This window comes from Onychostruthus taczanowskii, unplaced genomic scaffold (assembly GCF_017590055.1).
Source record: "Onychostruthus taczanowskii isolate IOZ18803 unplaced genomic scaffold, ASM1759005v1 scaffold42, whole genome shotgun sequence".
Taxonomy (NCBI): domain Eukaryota; kingdom Metazoa; phylum Chordata; class Aves; order Passeriformes; family Passeridae; genus Onychostruthus; species Onychostruthus taczanowskii.
The window spans coordinates 6,335,982-6,359,672 of NW_024501682.1; the positions used below are offsets into that span (position 1 = coordinate 6,335,982).

The 23,691-nt window shown below is 40.6% G+C and overlaps 1 protein-coding gene across 3 annotated transcripts in view; it reads left to right on the forward strand.

Moving 5' to 3' along the window:
• RBKS (ribokinase) overlaps positions 1-23,691 on the forward strand; it is a 70,001-nt gene that overhangs the window by 44,441 nt on the left and 1,869 nt on the right. For all 3 annotated transcript variants that reach the window (XM_041413499.1, XM_041413501.1, XM_041413500.1), the window contains one exon: positions 3,987-4,175. In XM_041413499.1, coding sequence (XP_041269433.1) covers positions 3,987-4,175 — 189 coding nt within the window. The remainder of the gene's footprint in view (positions 1-3,986; positions 4,176-23,691) is intronic.

The window sequence follows — 23,691 nt, forward strand, 5'->3', positions numbered from 1 at the left end:
AATTTCCCATGTTCTAGTTTGTGCTTGTTGTCTCTAGCCCTATCCCTGTGCACCTTCAAGAAGACTCTGGCTTCATCTTCTCTATACCCACCTACTAAATTGCCCTAGACAGCAATTAGATTTTCCCCTTAGCCAGGAGTTCTTAAGGTTGAACAAGCCTGCTTCTCCCAGCCTCCTCTTGTATGTCCTGGTCTCTGGCCCTCTGACTGTCCTAATGGCCTTCCAGTGCAGTGTGCTGTGGTAGGTCAGTGTCTCACTTGTGACAGAGTTCCCAAAACTAGATACAATGCTACAGATTTGGTTTTGAAAATGCCAAGCAGACAATCCAGAACATCTCCCTGGAAGTGGCTGCCCTAAATGCGCCACAGCAAGGAAGAGGTGGTAAATGCTCTTATGCTGGGAACATTCTCAACTGTAGCCAGTGTAAATTACTGTTGCTGTTGAAAGAAGTTAATTGTTTTGGGTTGACTTCTGCGGGTAATGTGGGACTCAGGGTGGTGTTAATTTTAACATAGATCTGCCTTGCAATCTTAGTTTGTTTCCAGGCCACACAAATGGCTGTTCTGACACATAAGAGTGGGCCATTTGGACAGGAGTGGCAAGGAAAAAGTAGGCCATTTTCTTTTATGTAGCACTTCTGGTTTGTGTCAGCTTACCATGACCAGACTCCACAGTCTAAAGAGAGACAGGGACTTAACTAAGATTAGTAAAGACAATGGCCAAGAACCTTCGTATCTATGAAATTAAAAGCTTTAGTTAAATTTTTCTACCAGTCGCGCAAACAACATTTTGAAAATATATTGTAGATTAATTATATAATATCCATCATAGGTTTATTCTGACAGCAGTTGTGTGGAATGTCATCTTGCTTTAATAAGTCCATTTAACTGAGTAGTTTTATGAGACTAGCTGCAGAAAAATAAAATTCTTCATTTGCTGCTCTTTTGTACAGTATGATGGCAAATGTCCACATTGGGCTTTTAGTATTGTTATTTAATTTTTCTTTACATAACCATTAGTTATTTCCCTGAATTGTACCACAGTTTGTTTTTTAAATAAGATTCTACTGAAGGGAGGAACTTAAAAACTCACCACAGTATTTAACATCAGTTGACATTTTCTGCAATTTCTAATCATTGGCACAGAATCTGTCTAGCTTCTGCTGCTTTTATGGTTCTTTCAGCTTGTTCCAGTGTTTTTTAGTTGTACCATCCTGCTGTAGATGAGTTAGATGATAGTGGTTTGAAGCAGCCAAAGATCTACTTTTATACAGACTCTGTCTGTTCAAAATAATTTTGTTTATTGGTATAAGCAGTGTAAAGATGAAAAGAAAGATTTCTACAAATATCTGTCACAAAACAATTCTTTTATTACTCAAACAAAAAATCCTGTTGATCTGGGACATGGGAAGCATGAAGAGGAGTGCTGTCATAATGCTAAGCATACAGGTTGTAAATGTCATTAGGAAGAATTATTATATTTAAATACTTCATTTACCTTGCTCATGAGCTTACAGAAATATAAATATCAGGTAAATAAACCAGTATTAGATTTACTGTTACTCTACCAAAACCAAATCCACTTTCCTTCTGGAGACTTTGCTACAGAGGTAGAATGTTTGGAATTATTGCCCCTCATAAAGTACTCTGAAAATTCAGTTTGCCTGTTTCATTCAAGGATTTGTGTTAAATTGTTTTTATTCTTGTAGCACAGGGCACCACCAGGTGTTCTGAATACAGGAATACATAATTCTGCTCCAGAGATATTAAAATTCATGAAGAGACTCGGACTCTTTAGACACTTGAATAGAGTGTACATATATATATATATATTTTATTTTATTTTTTTTTTTTAATATTATATGTCATCTATCTGTAGTTACTCCAAAACCATTATTAGTGAATTGGTTTCCTGGAAACCTTGTATGAAGATATGTTCAAAAGGTTTTGTGAGATACTTTTTGAAAAAAAATTTCTTACTTGAAAATACTTTTATAACCTTTTAAAGACTGAAATATGTTTAATATGCTTGAATAGTTTATACTGCAAGAGAGGTTCGAGCAGCATGGTGGCATGCCAAAGAGAAAATTGGACATATTTAGTTTCCTTCTTATAATTTAGATCTTACTATATTCTTGTTTGGGATCAGTGTGGTTAAAAAAAGTAATTTTAAATTGCGTGTACGCGTTGACCACGCCTTGCCCCTGCAGTGCACGAGTTTAACAACCGAGTCCCGCCACAGCAGGCTCTGCCTCATAGCGATCAGATCAACAGCGCTTGAAATAATTTGTGCATTTGTCTAAGTAGGGACTGCAGAACTTAGTCATGTACGTTTAAAAATTCAAGCGATTAAGTGCTCTGCAAGTGATACTATAAACGCTGGAGAGTGTGTTGGCATGATGTGTCCCTTCAGAGCCCAGGGGTGGCTGCTCTCGCCTGGGACAGGCTGAAAGTCAGGAAATGACAGCGGCGGGCAGCGGGCGCTGACTCACAGCTGGGGGCGGTTTGCTCGGAGCTGGCTGTGGTAGTTCCAGTCCCCGGCTGCCTGCCCTCCCTCTCTTTGCTGCAGGCATGGCCTGCGCTCCCTGAAGCGCTTGTTTAATCGCTGTAGTTCACACTTTGTTACATCAAGAACTGCGAGCGCTGAATTCAAGCTTCGGTCATGCAGAGGAAGGTAGTTTGAAATATTTCAGCAGCTGTTTCCCAAGAAGCTCAGCTGCTCATACAGCAAAGGTCAGGAGAGTAGCTGCTGAATAGGTTCCAAAGAAAGTTTTCCACTGAAAATAAGCCCTAGGAGTGTGTAAATTATGCTCGGCTATGAAGCAGTTATCTGAAAATGCTTCAGACTGTAGTTTTCAAGATCCAGCAGCAGCCTCGTAATGTGAGCTACAGTAATGCTTCCCTTTTCTCGGGCAAGCAGGACAAAATTTAGTGAAGACAGCAAAATGTAATGTGTCTGTTTACTTACAGCTGAAGGCATACAGTATTATGCAGGAGAACTGCCTGGTAGACTGTTTCAGAGAAAAAACAATTTCTCTTCCTTTTCTTCCTGTTTCATTCTTCTTTTCCCTTCCAAAAAGTACAGAAAAAGTACATTACACTTGACAATACAATGCCATTAAGAAAATGTGTGAAGTGGTGAAAATGTTGTCTGATTCTGAAGTCTTCATTGCAGATTTTAGTGAAGTTTTGCTTTTAGTTGGGTGGAACTAGAAGAGATTAATTTTAAGACCCAGCTGGGAGAAGTTTACTTAAACTCACCATCAGTTAGAAGAAGCGTTTAACTGCATTTGTACAGAGCCAGCACAGTTGACAGAGGCATATGGACATGGCTGTAACACAAATATATAATAATTTTTAATGGGCCTTTGTCCAAAGAGGGCTTCAGATAAATTTTAGGTATTCTCATCCAAAAATATATATTAAACTGAACAGAGTGATCAAAGTTGAGCAATCTTTTTTTTTTTTTTTTCCTGGAGGAGATTTTCCCTTGTGATGTCCCTCTAGCTAGCTGAACACTGAGAATTTTAAAAGGTGTTTATTTAAAAAGTTCCTCACTTAGTGATAAATATCCCTCAAGAATAGTGACCAAGTTGACTTACAGCATTTTTTCACATTAAACCACAAAATGCTTTTGCCGAGACTGTGTCACTGTATCTATTTCACAGATGAATAAACAGAGGCATGTGGGAGAACTGTAATTTTACTAAGGGTTGTATACCAGGTAAGTTGTAGAAGCTGGAACAGAACCCACACCTCCTGTGTCTCCCTGCCTAGGCTGCTCTCTGTTGGTCTGCTGTGCCTGAAGTACACACTGATTTCAAGCAAGGAGCAAGACACAGCTGAATATCAGTGTAGGAAGTGGTTTCATGATCATCCTACAATACACATTTTTAAAAGATACTAAATACTGTTTTCAAATGCAACAGTTGTCCAAAAATGAATGCTGTCAGATTATGATTTTCATTTGCGTGGGTTGTTTTCCAGGCAGAAATTTTAACGGGCATCCCAGTTGGCAACCTTGAAGATGCTGAAAAGGTGGGACGCATGCTGTTAGAAAGAGGGTGTAAGCTCGTAATTGTTACTCTTGGAGCAGAAGGCTGCATGATGATATCAGGAGACGAAGCCATTCCAAAGCACGTTCCTGCTGGGAAGGTCAGGGCTGTGGACACTACGGTACGTTTTTGTGGTTTAACTGTCTTGCTTTGGAAAAGACTGCTTAATCACTAGGGGAAAGCAGTGAGTAATCAGCCAAATCTTTGGGCACTAGCACAAAGGCTAATTTATGATGTGAAATTGGTATCTTGCTTCCAGTGCCTCATATATGAAATGTTAATTCACCTGAGTTTTTTAGTTGTATTGTAGATAAGCTAGAACTATTATACATACTAAAGGTGTTCTCATGTTCCTCCTTTACTGAAGTACCTGTCTCTGACTGTAGTATGTGATGTCACTGGATTGAGCTGCAGTCTTGTTTTTCACCTTTGCCCTTTCATTTAATTCATCTTGTCTAGAACTCAAACACTGTGAGAGAATGGAGATACTACTCACAGTCTGAGGCCGAATGTTTGATTCTTCTGACAAAGCATTAATTACTTACCAAGTCTAGCATAAGGTGATTAAATACATAATTTTTACAGAATATAGTGGAAAAACCCAAAAGCTCTTGCTGTTTCATCATGACTGTTTTATGATGCTAGGTAAGGGATACTTGGTCAGGTGCATTTTAATCTTTGACATTAGGATACTTCTTTGCTTCCTGCTCAGAACTAAGTGCAGAAAACATGCTCTGTTGAAACCACAAAATACAATACTCCCAGCAAAAGAGAAAAACAGGACAAGCAATAGTTAAGATATCATTGCTATGAAAACCTTACCACATTGCACATATGGGGCTATTTTGTGTTCCTCATATTATCTGACATAAATCCAAAATAATTCCAGTGGAGTTACTGAGAGCAGAGCAGGTCACGTTATATGTACTAACTATACATTTAAATGCCTGTTATAATAACGTCATATTACATATGTTCTGTTACAATAGTTCATTAAAATCCTGGAGATTTTACCATCTGGTATGTTCCATATCTGAATTGCATTAATAACAACTAGTTCTTGTAGCATGTTTTTTATCCATGGACCTCATACTGATTCACAAAGAGGAAAGGCAACTGCTTAAAGGATGAGGAAACAGAGGCAGAGGGAGCTGAAATTACCTAGGTCAGTAACATGCAGAAGCAGAGCTAAGAGTAAAGTTGCTTCATCTCAATCAGAAGATTGCTTATAGGTTTGGACCGTGATATTCTGATACTGTGGAAAGCATTGTTTCATGATCAATATAATCTTTTTCTGCATAACTCTGAAATAGAGATACTTTGGTTTTATTTTCCTCTTTTGCCACTTTGTCATTTAGAAGTTTGACCTTGGATTTCTATTGGTTTTGGAATGTCTTAAATTTCTACTTGGGGGAAGGAGATATCATTAAGGTTCTTGGTTCATGCATAAGGTTCTCGGTAGGGCGCTACAGACACCAAACTGCCTCTGCTTACTTTTAGCCCAGAATTAGAAGTGCCAAGGAAGTGAAAGGCAGAGCTCCCAAAGCTGTCCAGAAGCAGGATTTATTAGCTTGGGAGCATTAATGAACCTGGCAGTACGGCTTCTTGCTCTGGGTTGGTAAATCCACTGCTTCTATCAAAGCTTACTGTTAGAGCTTCTCCTCTATCACACAGAAGTGATGTTGAAGAAATATGTGTGATCTGGTTCTTCAAAAGAAGAAAATTGCTTCCAGATCAGCTATTGTTTGATATCTTAAAGATAAAGATTTGCTGCTCTTGGAATAAAACAGCAATACTGAAACCACACATTGTGAATGAAAAATGCTTTTTATCTTGCCTAGCAATTTGAAGTTTCAGGTCTGAATGAATGTAATGTGCCTCTTAAAAAAAAAAATCATCTTTTTATTTTAAATAAAAACAGTTTCTTTTAATTTACTAAATCCTTGCCCTGCCTCCTTGTGGCCAACAGGTTATTGGCTTCCACATAGCAGAGGATTTTCACAGTTAATTTTGTTAATCTACTTAAATACCAGTGGGTTGTTTTCAGTAAAACAGCTGTGCTTGGTTTATTCTTGCAGCCTGAATGAAAAAATATGTGTTGGCCTTCCATTATAAAAGTCTTACAGTGTTTAGCCTGATTATCACTTTGCCTGAAAGCAAGTGGTTTTAAAGCAACTCTCACAAACACTAAGCAAAATAATGTAATCCTCAACTAACCTGGATTGCTCTATTATTAAAAATAAGCATTAAACATTCCAGTAGGACATGTTATTTTCTTCAAGGCATGTCTACAGTAGATCCTTCCCCAGGGGAAGGATCAGACTTGTAAGGTGGCTTACCAAGTAGCCACCTACCCACAGGGTATTCAGAGTTGTTCATGTGTATGCTCTTAGCCTGCCGTTTGATACTAAAAAAAGTTGCTACTTTAAACTGCTCTGACTTCAGCATCTCCAGGGACTGGGTACCATCACACTGGGTTTTGTGCCTGTATCTGTATTGATACTGTTTAGATCTGCAGAAGGTGAAGTTACTGCCAGACAAATAGTTAAATGATACATGTACCCTATCACAGAATTTGCAAAAGGCTACAGAGTCCTTATTAAAAACCAGAGTTTGCTATTTAGGAGATATACATGCAAGATACAAAATTAGCTTCAAAGTTCCCCTTTCACTGTAGAAATATTTCATGGCTGCTACCACTGCCTAGAGTCCTCTCTGCAGCACTGCAACTTCAGTACTGACCCCTGGTAATTTCTGTTCTGCACAGCAATTTTAGGAATTTTTGAACAACAAAATACTTGGGTAGGTAGAGCCATAAAGATTAAGAATTTGAGTTCCTTGTCCCAGTTTGTGTGCTCTCCATTCTCCATGTTCACAGGTTCATCGGAGACACCAAGTGTTGATAGGCTGTAGAGCCTGGCTCTTCCTCCCTACCCTTGAGGTAGTTAATCTAAGTGTTTATTGGCAGAACACTGGGAAAAGCTGGCCCCATCTCCCACTCTGTGGTGGAATATGAATCTTCAAGATTGAAAATCTGGCGTTTTTCACCCACACTAAATCAATACTATAAAGAGGGAAAAAAGGCCTGTTGATTCTTTTTTTTAGCACTAATTATCTTAGTGTGGGCTTTAGTAATGTATGCAATGCTTCTCATGACTATTAGCAGAGCCCTCCATACACAGTCCAAAACATGTAGAGCACGAATAGTTGTTCAGAGGGAAGTTTTGCAAGACGTGGTATTGTAAAGCTGAAACATCTGTTTCTCCTGTTACAGCTAAATAGTGCAATAAGCTTTTGTTAAGAAAATTAACTTTCCCTTCATTTTACTAGTTCCTACTATCTACTTTCTCTATGCAAATTATGAATAAACAGAAAAATAAGTGAATTATTGAAAAATCATCCTCGAATTTTCTCTGTGACAGAAAGATCTGATTAAGCCCACCAGCTATATCAATTTGTATTTGAAACAGTTGACGTGCATGAGACATTTGACACATAATAAAGTACTAATATAGCTATACATTATATTCTATTTTCATTACTTTAAATAGTTGCTTTTAAATTTACTTGACTATATTAAGTTAAATATATGCATTTACTTTATTTTTGGAAGAAGCTATTTCCACTCTAGGTGAAACTAGTACATGGAGCTATGTTAAAATAGCTGTGAAGGATAATTATATAATTCCATTTATTTGACACTTCTTCTGTTGGTAGCAGAAGGTTTCACAAATCATTCACAAATCTGATAAGCATTTCATAGAAAACAATCATATCGCATACACACATTTTGCAGTTGCCTGTGTGTGAAGCAGTTTGCCTGCTGCTGAAGCAGGAGCACAGCTGAGGTGGAGCACAGCAGCTGCTCACAAACAGCTGTGGGACATGACCGAGCACCACCATGTCAGATTTGTACTTGAGGTGAAGGGGATGATGTGTGTGATGAACCACACGATGATCCTGGATTTTGACATCTGCTGCTGCAGTAGCCCTGAACAAGCCATTTTGGCAGAGACATACGTGGTCCATTGAGATAGAAGGCCACAACATCATCCACACTGGAGAATGAAACTCTGCTCTTTTTGCCCCTTCACCCTTGCTCTCCCCCTGTGCTTCTGACAATCACGCAAAGTGTAATTTACAACACTATTTACATCTGTTTACATTTACTAATTATATTCCATTGAAACTGCCAAGGAAAATTTGTCAGAAGAATGTAATTACTCAAAGCTGGAATATTGCCAGCAGTGAGATTAATTCCCTTCCATTTTGAAAAAAAGCACTATGGGATAGTATGGAGCTGAGCACTTCAAGTGACAACTGGGAACCAAGTCAAGTCCTCGAGGTACTGCCAGAGGCCTGCCTGAGGCTTAGTATGTGCAGGTGGATTTCAGAGGGGCATTCAGGCTGTCTAGGGCTCCAGGTTACTCAGGATCCTGGCTTCAGAACCATGCCAGGCCTCCTCTGGATGTGGGGCAGTCTGGTGGTCAGTGGCAATGGCAGGCTGGAATGTGTCCTCTGGTTCTGGGATTTACTGTGTGGTTCTGAGGCTGCTCCTTGCAGTTGGAGATGGGGTGTTCTGTCTAGGGTCCATGACTTGAACCAGAGAGCTGGCACTGGCAGAATCTCTCCTGTGCAACGGCATTAGTGGAAAATGGGGGGCTCTCTCAGTAAGCTGGGGCTGCTCTGTTGGCCCCCCATTTCTAGGTTACAGCACTAAGATCACTTCGGGGAAGGAAGTCATCTAGAGTTAGTTTTTAGAACCTCCAGTTTGCACCAGAACCCACCTTGGATCAAGATGACAGACATATACTTGCACCAATTAGGGTGACTTTCCAATTTTTGTCTCATCTGGTCTTCTAAATGCACAGTATGGTTGCTGTATTTAAGATCTCTTTATCAAGTTGGCCTCTAGGGTTATGCATACCACTGTTGTGTGCAAAAAGTCCTGCATTAGCACACTCACAGCCAGGAGATCAGGCATCTGCATCTCTGGCTTAGGCATAGGTGTATTTTGTTGAAAGGCAAATGGATGCACTTGGGCACGCATATTTAAATGAAAATTTGGAATCAGTTTTCACAAAGGTGCCCCTAGTAATCACAGCAAGTCAATGGTCCCTCTTTTAAATGTCATGGAGAACCTAGAATGTTTAACTTTGCAGTATTTCTAAGTACAACCATTACATTTACCATGTAATTTCTTATGTTACCACATTTTCCCTGTCTGGTTGTGCTTTTTGAATACAGAGATTGCACAACCTTCTTAGAGAAGCTCACAGGTTGAAGTGCCATGCTTGTAAACATGAAAGTCATCTAGGAGAAAGGCTCATTGCTCAGATGTTTTGTGTTCAAATCCTGTTTCCCTCAGATTTCTTAATACAATTTATTAGATGTGTCTCTTCTATTAGGAGAGAGAATGATGAAGGCTGTCTTTAAACAGTACTTTGCTCACTGAGCAGCTTTGTATTGAACTCTGAAGATGTTACACAACTTTTATTTTAATAAAGCCTCATATAAGTGTATAGCTGTATAATTTTAGATATGTCACAGTATTCAGGCCTGTGTAGCAATTGTGGTCTAAAGAAGGCAGTGTGGTTTAGCAATTTTAACAAAGGACTGATTAAGAGTCCCAGGGCTCTGCAAAAGACTTGCTGTAAATCCTTGGAAGAGTTACGTGTCTTTTTTGTATCCCAATTTATCTGTCCATAAATTGGAGCTGCTATTAATGTGTTGCATATAAGCCATGAGAAGTCTGTTAGAGATCAGAACAGAACCTGGGAGGCCTTTTTCCCAGGCTTTTCATAACCTCAGGCCAATTGTGCTTCTTTGGGGGCTTTGCAAACTCATTGAAGTGCTTCTGCTTGAAGTTGAGAGGTCTTGTCTGTAAAAATATGGTTTACACTAAAATTCTCTGACTTAGCTGTATCTTCTGGTTTGGAGGAAGCCTGAGCCAGAGGAGTGAAGTGGACACTGAAATAAAGCCTTAGAATATAAATAAATCCGAAACAGTCCTCCTAATAACAGCAATTCTTTGTCTCCTGACTTTGTGGCCTAACGTCTGAGGCTCAAGGGGATATAAATACAACACTCTGTGCAATGACTAATTACTCAAAATTCTGTGCATCAGCAGAAGTGGGACTTGTGGTTGACTCTAATATTATCAAATGCCTTTGCTATTTAATAATCTTGTAGCCGTGCATTATTTAGCATGCTGTTTGCACAAAGAACAGTGATTTTATTTCAGTTATCTCTCAACAAAGTAAAAATGCAGCTGGTAGTAAATGAAGCATTTGGCAGACAATGTGTCTGATGTACAGTTCTCTAACTTGCTAAGAAAAGAAAAATGTTGACTGTTTAACCTTTTCCTACCCAAGGATGTAGCAAGGAGTAAACCTTTGCGGTTTTCTATTTTCTTTTTTTCCTTAACCCTAAAATGATTTTTCTTTTTCTCTTTTTCTTTTTCTTTTTCTTTTTCTTTTTCTTTTTCTTTTTCTTTTTCTTTTTCTTTTTCTTTTTCTTTTTCTTTTTCTTTTTCTTTTTCTTTTTATTTTTCTCTTTGCATTTTCTTTTCTCTTTTTGTCTATTTTTTCAGTTCTTCTGTTTTTTTTCTTTTCTCATCTTCCCTTTCATTTTCAAGGAAAGAGAAGTTACTACTGGGCAAAAATCTTATTTATCAGTGGAGTTTATTCAGACACACCAACACAGAGTAATTATGCTCAGAGCTCCCATTAACATCCCACAAAACGACAGCATAATAGCTTCCTTTCTTTAACATGCAACCCAAATAGGTTAATAAATAAGTTTAGTTCCAGTCATAGCCCACTTTCTGACTTAGCCTTCTGCATTCCCTTTTTTACAAATATGGAATCCATTGAATTTTGGAACAGAAAAACCATGAGGAATAAGTTAATCTGCGAGGCACTCCAATCAGTGATCAGCACTGTAAGTCTAAATAAAGCTGCAACTATTATGTTCTGAAGTTCAGCTGAACTGTGAAAGGGCACATGACTGAAATGACTACATGTGAGTTGACTCACAGTTAAGTCTAGATGGGACTTGCTTAGTTGCTCATGAGTTTCTGATTCAGGCCTTCTAAAGATACTTCAGTATGTCAAGGCTTGGTCAGTGGCCTAAGGGTATACAGGTATCCAGTGACAAGAGGGATTGCAAGAGTGGCATTGCAAGCATTGGCAGTCAATTGAGAAAATGTGGAGCAAGCTCGATGCACCCTCTTTCCCCTTGGAGAGCAGAAAGCTATATTATCCCCCATGTACAAATTGGAAAAGTGGCACAAAAATGTTAGCGACTGGATGCACTGAAGCACAGGCTAAAAATGTTCTGCTCCAAGTTGTATAGGGAGTTGGAGTGATGCAGCCAAAAATGAAGCACAAGCATATACTGTCCCATGCTGCTCTCTTAACTTCTGGACAACATTGTCATGGAAGGAAACACTGTTTATCTGCCTAGTAACTGTCTATTTTAATCTGTAAGAACAAACAATGTAAACAAAATGAGCAAACAGAAGCAGGCTTGTACAGAACAATTTGCAGTCTTGTTTTCCAGTGGAAGATTCCATGGACCACCCAGGCTTTGCTCTAGTCCTTTTCTCAACCACGGAGCATCTAATTAAATCCCTTTCCATTCCTGACTCTAAAGTGGAAGAGAGCCTACAGTCCTGTACAGTTTCTTTCCAGATGGAAATGCATAATTTAACAGAGATACAGCTGACAGGGAGAAGTGGGCCCAAAGCAGTATTAGCATTTGCCACAAATTGCATGAAATTACAAGGGGTACTTAATGAAGACATATTATAAAAAGATGATTAAAGCAAATATTTCGTTTTTAAGCCCCTTCTAAGACTGTAGTGTGCCAGGCAACAAAAAACTCAGTTAAGCTACTTTAGTGATACCAAGAGTTGTTTGGTTTTGCTACACATGATCAGTAACAAGTCATGGGACACATTGTGTCCCATTGTGTCCTACAGCTTTATTCCATATACACATATACATATACAAAAAGTTGCTAAGCACCTTACATTATTTATAACATAAGGAAAGTACTATTCAGAATGCTGTTTTGTAGATAGGGAACAAAACATGCAGACACTGGCTCTTCAGTGGCAGTGAACCTATTTCCCTTGTTTAAGCATAACTTGTCCTCTATGCTCATCTTAGAAAAAATAGGACTGTAGGAAAATTTTTGTCAGGCTATCAGCTGTCTCATTTTTAGAACTGGACATCATTGTAAATATCCACATAAAGGAGAAAGTAGCAATGCCGAGTTGCTTTGCATTGGATGCTTCGTGACGAGGCTATAGGGAGTTTATGGAAGTATGCTATAAGAGCAGGTGCTTTGGCTCCAATACTGGCATACTGAGACACATTCCTGTTTGGAAATTAACCTCGTTGATTATTATTCTGGACACAGAAAGGTAGGGATGCTGGCAGCATATGTGTAGCAACTCGAGCATTTTGTCTTTAGCCAGAACATGGGAATGATACCACATCCAACATCTGCACCTGAGAATACATTCAGATGAGGTCTAGAGAGGCTGAGTTCAGAAATATCTTTGTGCCATCTCACTTCTGGGGTGCTTTAGTAAATGAAACAATGGTATCATTCATGCAGGTTGAGAGCAGAGCAGGAAATTACTTTTATTGCTTCTCTTGGGCTAACTATGGAATGCAACACAAGTAAAATCATTACAGCAAAACATGCTGCATCCTTTTTTTTATTTCTCTCCTCCTCTTGACTGAGTCCAGCTCAGGGTCGCCTCCAAGAAGATACTCAGTCCTGTTATGTAGCTCACCCTGTAGTGTTGGAGCAGATCCTGGGCTAGCAGTGCACATGAGGAGTGCCAGTTTGTAATGGTAGATAGCACTCTGGGATATCTGAGTTGCAGAAAGGATGAAGAGGAAGGAAGACCAACTGTGTGCAGTCATCCTTTCTAATGCAATTTCTGCAGTTAAAAATAGCTAGTGGAAGCTGGCACTCCTGGCACATCCAGAGCGTCACCTTCCCAAGTATCTTTTTCTGGCCTGAGCTGTAGGAAGTTGCAAATGCAATCCGCTGTGTAATAGTGCAGCATATTCTTGGCCAAACCCCTCATCATTTTTTTCCCTCTTCATGGTTAGCTAACAAATGTTACATGCCTCCCTTTCTTCTTTAAAACTGTTCTCTGCAGAACCAAGTATCATCCAGGCTATTGTGGAATATAACTTACTCTTCTCAATTTCTTCACATCAGTTTTGGCTGTGGTGAGAGGGAAGGCAAACCTGGCTTTGGAACCCCTCACCAGCCTAGTTGCCCTGAAATGCCAATTGCAGTAATGATGATATTGAACAATATCAGATTTCATGATTTCACCCAACAGAGTTTTCAATGCCAAGTAATTTTTGTCACTACAGAAACCAGAAAGGTTTGAGTTAGATTGGTGATATTGCATAATTGGGTTTTCAAAAGAACAAGAACAGAGAAATGAGAATAGCAGGGAAATCAGGCTTCTTGCTTTTGCAAATTATAACTGCAGAAAATGCCAGAAGTTATATTTCTTATCAAGAATAAAAGACTTAGTCTTTAGTAGCCTGTCCCACAGACAGAATATATTTTACAACTTTCATTAGAGAAATTGAAGGAAATTAAAACTGTAAGTTTTGGTGATTTATAGCAGTAACCTATAGGAATGTCTTTAATAGCAAGGTTACAGTTGAGTGCACTGATTTTGCCACTTTTCTCCAGGGTTTTTTTGTGTCTGTGTGTTTAAAGGTAGACATACAGATATAAACCCAGCTATTGTAGAGAAAGTCATCTGTAGAAAAGCAGATTCCCAAATTCTAGCCACGATGTTTGTCAGCTGCCCAAATGTCTATAAGGGATATTTGTTTTATTCATTTCAAAGCACAAAGAGATAAAGAAATACAGGAAAAAGGTGAAGAAATTCTCTGGAAGCTTGTGCCTCATTTGCTGGTATCTGTGATTTTATATACTGAATACTGAATCTGCGATTTGTGTACTGAAATCATCAAGTAGGCAGTGTGTTGCTTGGAAAGATCTATTTTACAGGGAATCTCACAGAGAATGCCTTTCTGTCAGAAGCAGTGTCTTGGTGGTCACCTGCTGCTGAAGACCATGAGAGAGGTGTGGGAGCCCTGTTTTCTGCACTCCCACCCCACAGGTTAAGGACAAGAGAATGAGTGGGTAGCAAAGAACAATACTGTTGAGCAGAACAGCAGTTCTGGCTTGTAAGTCACATCTAACTGAAATTTGGGTGAGGAGATACAGCTTGGGTAGTCATCGAAACGATTACACAAACTCAGTTGGAAAAATAATGCAGGGAGCTGGCAAGGGGACAAAGCTGGGGAGAGCTCAGACAAAAAAACCTCCTGAAGTTTGGTGGTTTTCTTTCCCTTCCAGGATGTGTAGTTCAGAGGTAGGCAGAAGCAGTGGCCAGCCAACAAAGGCTAGATGCTGTGGTTTTGAAAGAGGCACTCGAGCATATGGAGCTTTCGTGCAAAAAAAAGAATGTTTTTTTGATCAATTCCAGGCGAGATGGCAGTTGTGTCATTCTGAGTGCTTCTCAGCAGATTAGATGGGAGCACTAAGAGTCCTTTGGCATTTTCAGTCAGAGAAAAAAACCACATGTGGCCAGTAAAATTGTCCAGCACAGATATTCCCTTCTTCTTACTTAATTGTTAAATTATGGGGTCCTGAAGCCTTGTCAGCCTCATATGTGATACTAGGTGACACAGTTAGTGACAATTTGGCCAGTTGTCTCCTGGTAGGGGAGGGAAACTCACTGCTAGAATTTCCAGTGTACTATCAAAATACTGTGATGTATTTTGGGCAGAGCTTTGGCTTTTTCATTTCATCATTAAATGATATTTCTGAATTAACACAGAAGCGTGAGCTTTGTTGGGACGAGACCACAATTTGGCACAAGCGTGACATGAATAATGAAAGGAGTGAAGTACTGCTCAAGGAAATGAGATAAGTGAAGCTTTTGATTAGAGTAGGAGAGTAGCTGCATGTTGTTGAGGCTTGATAAACCAGTTTGAGAAGTACAAATCAACCTTCTGAGGCGCTGCTATATTTAGCACCAGCCTTCAACCATGACTCTTGATTCTGTACAAGTTCAAATTTTGGGAAAGGTGGATACAGCTCCTGTAGCATGTGCAACTGAAAGTCCATCTTCTGTCTATTAGTGGTGATGTCTGTGTGCTTCCCTGTTGTTGACGCATCATGGTTTATAACTTCGCAAGAGAGCCACTGGAGAGTTTTGTGTTCAGATGAAGTGTAATGAGAATTTTCCAGTATTGCATTTTGTATGTCATAAATGTTTTTTGGATGCACTGCAGGGGGGGAAAAAATGTGTGGATGGTTTCTTCTGCTGTTTCTGAGTTTCTGTGAGGTATGAACTTCCAGATCAAATGAAAGGAAGTCACAGATCAAAGCTCAAGTGGAACCAGGGAAGAAGCAGATAATGAAGGCAAAATGTTCTGTTCAGTCTTGAACAGAACATTTACACAGATGTGTATACCAAGTTGAAAAATTCCATGCCAAAATATCTATTGCCCTGGTAGGGTAGGAATCAGAGTAGTGGTGAATTGTTTGGTTGACAGGAATCTCACAGGTTCAGCAACATGGATCTGTTGTTTTCAGAGTGGTATGTGGAGTTCCTGGTTCCATGCTCTTACTCCATTGTGTAAGAAAGAAATAAATTTGTCACTTCTCATAAATGCTATCTGGAGTTGAAAGGAGTTTATATGAGCATCATCACACTGAATTGTTTTGATGATTCAGAAAACAGACTGCTCCCTGTGGGTGAATACTTTGTTGGCTTTCTGGGGTTAGACTAACCATCTACTACACAGAATAACTTTGTTCCCCAGTGCTGAGCAGCATACTGGAATATTATTATCCAGGAGAATGTAGCTCCCCCGTGTTCTTTCCCAGACTTCAGACTTCTTAGTGTGCACTAAGAGAAAGCCATCACCTCATGGACACCTTGCAGTATTTTTCTCGTAAACAGTGAGATGGGAGCTCCTCTGTTCTGATTCTGATTGAGAGTCCAGCAGAGCTGTGGAGGTCCACTTAATTATTTTGCATATCTCAGTTTTAGGGTTCCCAAACTGTGCCTCACTTTCAAGGGATGGGTAGCTCATGTGACTCCTGTTAGCCCTTGAAAGATCTGGAGCTTTGGATTCAGCCCACAGATGTCTCAAAGTGGGTGTTCTTAACATCCTTGATCTTGAGTTGGGTTAATTTCCCATCATGTGAAATGAGAGCACTATTACCTGCCTTCAAAGTTGATGCTTTATATGGGCTTTGAAATGTAAAGCAGATACTTCATCTGTGCTTTTTAGGTGACATACAAATTAAAATTGCAGAGTTGTGAATGTTGTATGTTTTATTTTCAACATTCACCACAAACCAAACATTTCAGGGGAATTCATGCATCTGTAATGCTTGTCACTGATCATTTTAGAAACAGTGCATAACTTAATGTAGTAGGATGTTTGAGAAAGGAAAGAAATTGCTTGCAGGAGGCCTTGTATTGAGATTAATCTCTCAGGAATGCAGGGGGTTAACGGTCAGGCTGATTAATCACTGTTAATGACCCATCAGGAAATCTGTCAGGAAGTGGGTAAAAATTCCTGATGTCTGATGTGAAGCATTGTGTGGTATGCTTTGGTTTTGATGTTTCCCAACTGATAGTCTACACTGGGTGTGGTTTAGTTACCTTTTAAGTTCTCAGGACATGTGAAGGACCAGATGATATGATGGCCTTGTTCACCTTGAGTAAGTGAACAAGAAACTTTCCCCGTTCAAGGCTGTGCAAGTACATCACAACATAAATGCAAGAAAGTCAGGGATTGTTCCTTCCCACAGCTTCCCAGAACAGAGTCTGTTAAAGATGCAGAAAGGAAGTGTGATCATTCCCTCATTCCTCCAGATCCAGCCCACAGGGTATGGGGGGAAGAGTGGAACAGGCAGCTTTCCCTGTGTGAACAAGGAGCCAGAGTATTAAGACTTGGATACACAACTGAGTTAATGAATTGCCTGATGTTGACTGAGGGTGAGGTTTCACAGTTGGCTCAAGCTGATCCAAGATCATGCTGAAAGGAGTGTTTCTAACCTCTTTCTCGTTTGCTATGGACTAGCTATCATGTGGTAATACAGCAACTTGCTGATCTGGGTGGAAACTATTGTTTCTTGCTCACTGTTGGCCGGCCCAATCGTCAGAAGGATCAGAGAACTGATCTGCCTCACTGCTTGGCCACACAAGTGCTAAATCTGATGTAGGGGAGGGCGTGGGAACATGAGACAAGGATAAAAACATGAGTGGGGACTGAGCCTTTCAGCAGTAGCATAACCATGGATTGGCTTAAGCTATTATGAAACTGCAGTCTGAATCACTGGAATTAAGAGTGCACTGTCAACCTACAGGGAATGCAAATTAAAATGTGTTAGCTTACACCTCCTGCCGTTGTTAAACACTGGCTGAGCTCAGCCATTCGGCACATGGCTGGGAGGAAGGAGCTACGGCGGGGCAACATCTTAACAGTTCCCCTTGACTTTGCCTGGAGTGTGCAAACCACATCAGACAGCACTGGGGGGGAGGGTTGTGGGGAAGCAGAGGGGAAGAAGAAAGGAAGAGACAAGCACCACTACCATGACTCTCTCTATATATTTCTCTTTGGCTTAGGGTAACATCTACTCTTTCCTTGTGACAAGGCTGCAGAAACACCCAGTTACCAGAGGACAAATTAAGCCCGGTAATAGAGTTGGGGATCCAGACCCTAAAGCTCTGGGATACAGTGTGCTTTTCCTAGTTCTTCTCCTTTATTTTCAACCCAAGTAGCTTTGCAGTGCTATCTAGTCAGTACCAAATTCAAGTTAATTTGGTTCTTATTGCTAAATTTGGTACTTGCCAGTTAAGGACTTCCTACCCCCTTTGTTCTGGCTCAAAATTCCATGCAAAGATACAGGAATAACTGTGTTAGTGGGAAATATCTTTGTAATTTTCAAATATTTATTGTTTTAGGGGTTTGTAACAACAGGTCTCCTCCTTTAAGCACAGCTGTGCAGAGGCACAGTATCTGCAGGGTGCTCTAAAAAGGCAGCAATGCTTCCACACAGGATTAGCAACCCCAGCCACTGTGGGAGTAATCACCCTTGTTAGGCCTTGATTTTAGGAAACAGTTTGAAGATAGTCAAATTAGTTTAATTTCAGAAGAGTTTCAAGATAGTGAAGTTAGTTTAATTTAAAGATTGTCTTGATTTAAACCAACAAAATATTTTCCCAGTGAAACATGAGGAAATATGTGGGGAGGAAAATATTAACCTCACAGAAAATAATTTCTAAAAGTATTCCACAGCCAAATAAATGCAGAAGTAAAAAAAACCAAAACAACAACAAAAAACCAAAAAACAAACCAAAAAACAAAAAACCAAAACCAGCCAGGAACATTTCCAGAAATAAGTCATTCTCCGTCACATAAAGGATAAACATAGGTTCTTTCAGGAAAAAGAAAATCATAAAAAATCCAAAAGCTGCATAACTGATCCAGCCACTGTGAGTGGCGTTTTCATTCCAAGGTTTTGGTAGTGGGGGACTACAAGAATGGCTTCTCTGGAAAGCTGGTGGAAGCTTCCTCCATGTCTGATAGAGCAAATGCTCCAAGAGGGACCCACCACTGGCCAAGGCTGAGCCCTTCAATGATGGTGGTAGTGCCTCTGGGATAATGTAGTTTTACCCCTTAAGAGGGGGTAAAAATAGTGCTGTGCAACAACAGCTGGAGAGCAGGAGAGAAGATGTGACAGAAGCAATTGTGCAGGTACCAGGGTCAGTGCAGAAGGAGGGGCAGGAGGTGCTCCAGCTCTGGAGCTGAGATTTCCCTGCAGCCCCTGGTGCAGACCGTGATGGAGCAGCTGTGCCCCTGCAGCCTATGGAGGTCCATGGGATGCAGAGATCCACCTGCAGCCTCTGGAGCACGTGAATGCCCAAAGGAGGCTGTGACCCACAGGAAGCCTGTGCTGGAGCAGGGTCCTGGCAGGCCCTGTGGAGAGAGGAGCCATGCTATAACAGATTTGCTGACAGAACTTACGACCCCATGAGGGACCCACACTGGAGCAGCCTGTTCCTGAAGGACTGAACCATGGGGAAGAGACCCACTCTGGAGGAGTTTGTGAAGAACTGTGGCCTGTGGGTAGGATTCATGTTCCATGGAGAATTCCGTGTAGGACTGTCTCCTGTGGCAGGAACCCATGTAGGAGCAGGGGAAGAGTGTGAGCAATCTTCCCCCTGAGGAGGAAGGATCAGCAAAGAAAACGTGTGGTGAACTGACCACAATCCCCATTCTCTGTCATCCTGCTGCTGTGTGAGGTGGAGGTAAAGAAAATGGAAGTGAAATTAAACTTGGGAAGAATAGAGGATGGGGGAAGGTGTTTTAAGATTTGCTTTTATTTCTCAGTATTCTACTCTGATCTGATTGGTAGTAAGGTCATTTCCTAAGTCAGGCCTCTTTTGCCCTTGATGGTGATTGCTGCCTGCCCTTATTCAAATCCACAAGCCTTTTGTTCTGTTTTCTGTCCCTTATTCAAGTGAGCAGGGAAGTGGCAGAGTAGCTTTGGTGGGCACCTGATATCCATCCAGGGTCACCCAACCACACATTGTTATCAAAGGATATTTTATTCCCTGAGCATTTCTGCTGAAATTATCCCTTAGATGAGACATAGACCCAAATGGCACAAGACTATCTGAATATATCTGAAGGCTGTAAATGTTTCTCCAGTTCTACGTTTCATCAAAGCACAGCCCAGGGATTCTTGTAGGGAGACACAGGCTTTTCCCATTTGTGAGCAATGGATAATGGATAGTGAGTGCCTTTGCTGACAACTATTTTTGTGTTACATAGGACTAATTTGCAGTTTGGGTACAGAGTAGGCAGAAGTACAGCAAGGAATGTTGAGCAGATGTGACAGAGCGATAACATCCTTAGCATAATCCAGTATCACACAGTTGTGGAGCACTATAAATACAACAGTAATTCTCCAAGGCCTAGTTCCTTCGACAGCGTTGGGCATCTCTGCATTGCCACGGATGTAGGCTGCACTAAATCAGCATAATCCTCAGGCTTTGTTTATTTGTGCACTTCTGTGAATGCTCCTTGGAGGCTATAAGCATCATTGTGAGCAATGTTATTGGTTGTACATCATGAGGCAGTTTTTGACAGCTTTTGGATTGATGTTTTGATTTATTCACTGCATGAAGAATTCATCATTACAGGCAAAACATTTCTCTTGTACTGCTGTACAGCATTCTTTTCAGGTGTTTCTTTGGGCCTTGGTAACGTGCTCTTACAATGTATTTAATGGAATGAATCCATGTTAATAGCCAGACTGTACAAGGACTGTAACTTCTTAAAAATCACCTGACAACAGTTTTCTGAGGCTCACTAACAATGTCAGTTTCAGGAGGCAGAGCCCTCTCCTGTTCTTCCATAATTGCTGTTGCTCTTGCCCAGGAGGATGGGCTGGGAGGGCAAAGGCTGAGCAAAAGATTACCCTGGAACAAGGCAGTGCAATGCTGCCTCTCTGTGAACTGCAGCTTTTGGCCTCTTGGCCTCCAAATTTTTTTGGTGAGCAAGTCATCTTATTGTATAAGTGAAATGCATCCTAATAGTCTGTGCATGATGGATTGGAAAAGGCTTTACACACTGGAAAGGCTGTTGAACAATATAGTTTCTACTTACAAAGCACTTTCCTTAAAAAGCTTCTCAGGGCAGCATCGTATAAAAATAGTTATACTAAAGTTGTGAACCCAGCTTCTGACAAATCAGGACTAACAAAAGCTAAGGTATAAATAGAAGTGTTTTCATGGGCTTTCTCTTCTCTAGAGGCACACAATCTCAATCAGTGCTGGATTGTAAGAAACAAAAGTGCCCTTTTCCAGACACACAGGAAAACAAGGACCTTACAGACTAGTGGCACAGAATATAAATAGGTTTTCAAAACTGCTTCAAACCCATAAAAATTAGTCAAAACCATGACATTTGTATTTAAGAATGAGCCACAGCATATCAAACAATTTTAAAATCCATTTATTTTATTTCAAACAAACTAGCATCTCCTGCTTTACAGAAAGGTTAAATACATTATACTTTCATAATTATGGAATGAATTGTCTCCAGGCACTCAAGGATATGAGGATTATCTCGAAGTCTGCAGCATATTAGAATTCCCGGAAGACAAATGCTGAAGAATGTAAAATATTACATACTCTGTATTTATATTTTGTCAGTGGGCACTCTCAATGCACCTTACTGGTAATTTTCAAATTAATTTTTTGTGAAGTAGGTTAGAATTATTTTTCTTAGAGCAATTTTGAAACAGCTAAATGTAAATCTACTATTTTCTATTCCAGTGTTTGTGTAATCTTGATTTTACTCTGAGCCTGTTCCTTCTAGTGCTCTGTGCAAACTTTTTCTGAATCTACCAAACCCAATGTACTTTAATCCACAATACCAAAGAAGGAAGGTCTGTTTCTGTAAGCCAAAAATAGCTCTTACTGCAGTTAACCTTGCAGCTGAACCAGTTGTGCTGTTGCTCTTTTAGTCAGTCATGTTTGACCAGTCACGTCTGCACAGACCAGAAGCAAGGCTGAGCAGGGTATCTACATAATCAGTCTGATGCATGACACTGTTCTCAGTGCAGCAGCTCCTCTGTTGAAAACCCCCCTCACAAAACATTCACTTACCAACAACTGCATTTATGATACCCTTTGGGTCTGTGATAGCTGGGCTTTGCTGATACTGTCTGCTTCAGTCTTTGCATGACAAGTGAGGATTTCAGAAAAAGTTTACTGGCATCAAATCCTTCTGTATATTCTCCAATCACCCTGTAATCTTTTCTCTTGCAAAAAGATGCTAGGGGGCCTTATTCCATTCTGGATGGGAGTCTGCTGTTCCCTCCCTTTTCTCCTTTCAGAGCCACTTATCATTGTTCAGCCACACTAAAAGGGACATCCCCAGCCATCTCACAAACTCAGAGCATCATCTGTGAGCAGAAAGCCATTGTAACATTGCAGGGAGAACTTACATTCCATCTCACTGGCACACAGACTAAGGCCTGGATGACATGTGGTTAGTCTTTTTTTTTTGTTCCTGTAGCCAACAGTTCAGCAATTATTAAAGAAAAAACCAGAAAGACACTATTCTGCTCCATGCTGCTGCCAGGTAACAGTTTATGCCATTTGACACCAGATATGCTGAGAATTACTCATTAAAATATTTGGCTATTTCAATTTCCCAGTGATCACTGTAAAAAATGTTCTTCCTGCTAGAGCTACAGCAGAACAGATCTGCATGCTGAAATCCTACTCCTGTCTGTAACAACAGCACCAAAATAGCTTTAATAATTAATCATGCAGTGATTAGATTACAAACTCTGAGGTGGGATGGAGATTTTTGTATTATGCATCAGACAAAAGACACTGGCAATGCTTAACTAGCAGTCACCTGCTCCTGCTCCACCTGCCATTGTGGGAACACTCTGGAAACCAGAAGGGAGACAAAGGCCCAACAGAAATTGATAAAAACCTTCACCTGCCCCTGGTATGTTCAGGAATACAAAACTGTTGAAACAGGTGCTGCTACAGCTGCATGCAGGAGTACAGCTTTTCTTATTAACTTGTCATTTGCCAGGCCATGGTCTCCATCGTATCCTGATAGAACACAGCGTTCAAACTCCAGGCCAAGCAAGAGTTAAGCAGGGAGTTTTCTGACTGGAAACACCAATGCAAACAGCCACTGTGGCAGGGTTGGGCAAGGAGAGGCCAGGCCTGGGGTAGGGCCCCTATCCTGAGCTCACCCCTGTTAGGGTCCCTTGCAGTGCCCATGCTGCTCTGCCCTGTCAGCTCCTTGCAACATTAGAAACAAATTTCTGTGGAAGTGGCATTGTTTTGCTGGAATGATTTTATATGCAGCTGATTTCAAGGCAAGTAAGACTGTAAGACTGAGAAACACTAGTATTCAAAACTGGAATATTACTTCCTAGTCTAAACTTCCATTAGAAATTTTGCTGAGCTGTTTTGACAGTTTTTCCAGGCCCTTTGCTCTTGTTGCATGACTCTTGGGGTCTATTTATTACAACTACAGAGGCAAAATCCCTCAGGGAAGGTAGTCCATATGCTGGATCTGGAATGAAATAAGATAATACTAGTGTGTCTAGTCTAATGCCTTCACTGGTATAAAAGTATGATTAAAAAGGGACCTTAGGACCAGTTTTATGGTACCAACAAGAACTGGTATCAGTCTGGCCTTAGAAATCAAGACAGTTTTAGGGGAGGAGAGGGAAAGAACACTGCAGACTGGAATGAGCAAATCAAGTTAATCATGACCATCAATCAAGTTAAATTTTGCCAGTTGCTGGGGACACTTCACAGCACTGAACAGCTAAACAACAGCTATTGTTAAGAAGCTCTGGGAAGGCAAACAGCTGTCACTCCCTGCTGACCAGAGCACAACCAGCGGTATCTGGGCACAAGGGTCAGAGCAAGCTGGGGTGTGGCTGGTGCCCATGTGGGACAGAAGTACTCCATGCCTCCCCAGGGCTCCCACGGGGCACACAGGGCATGG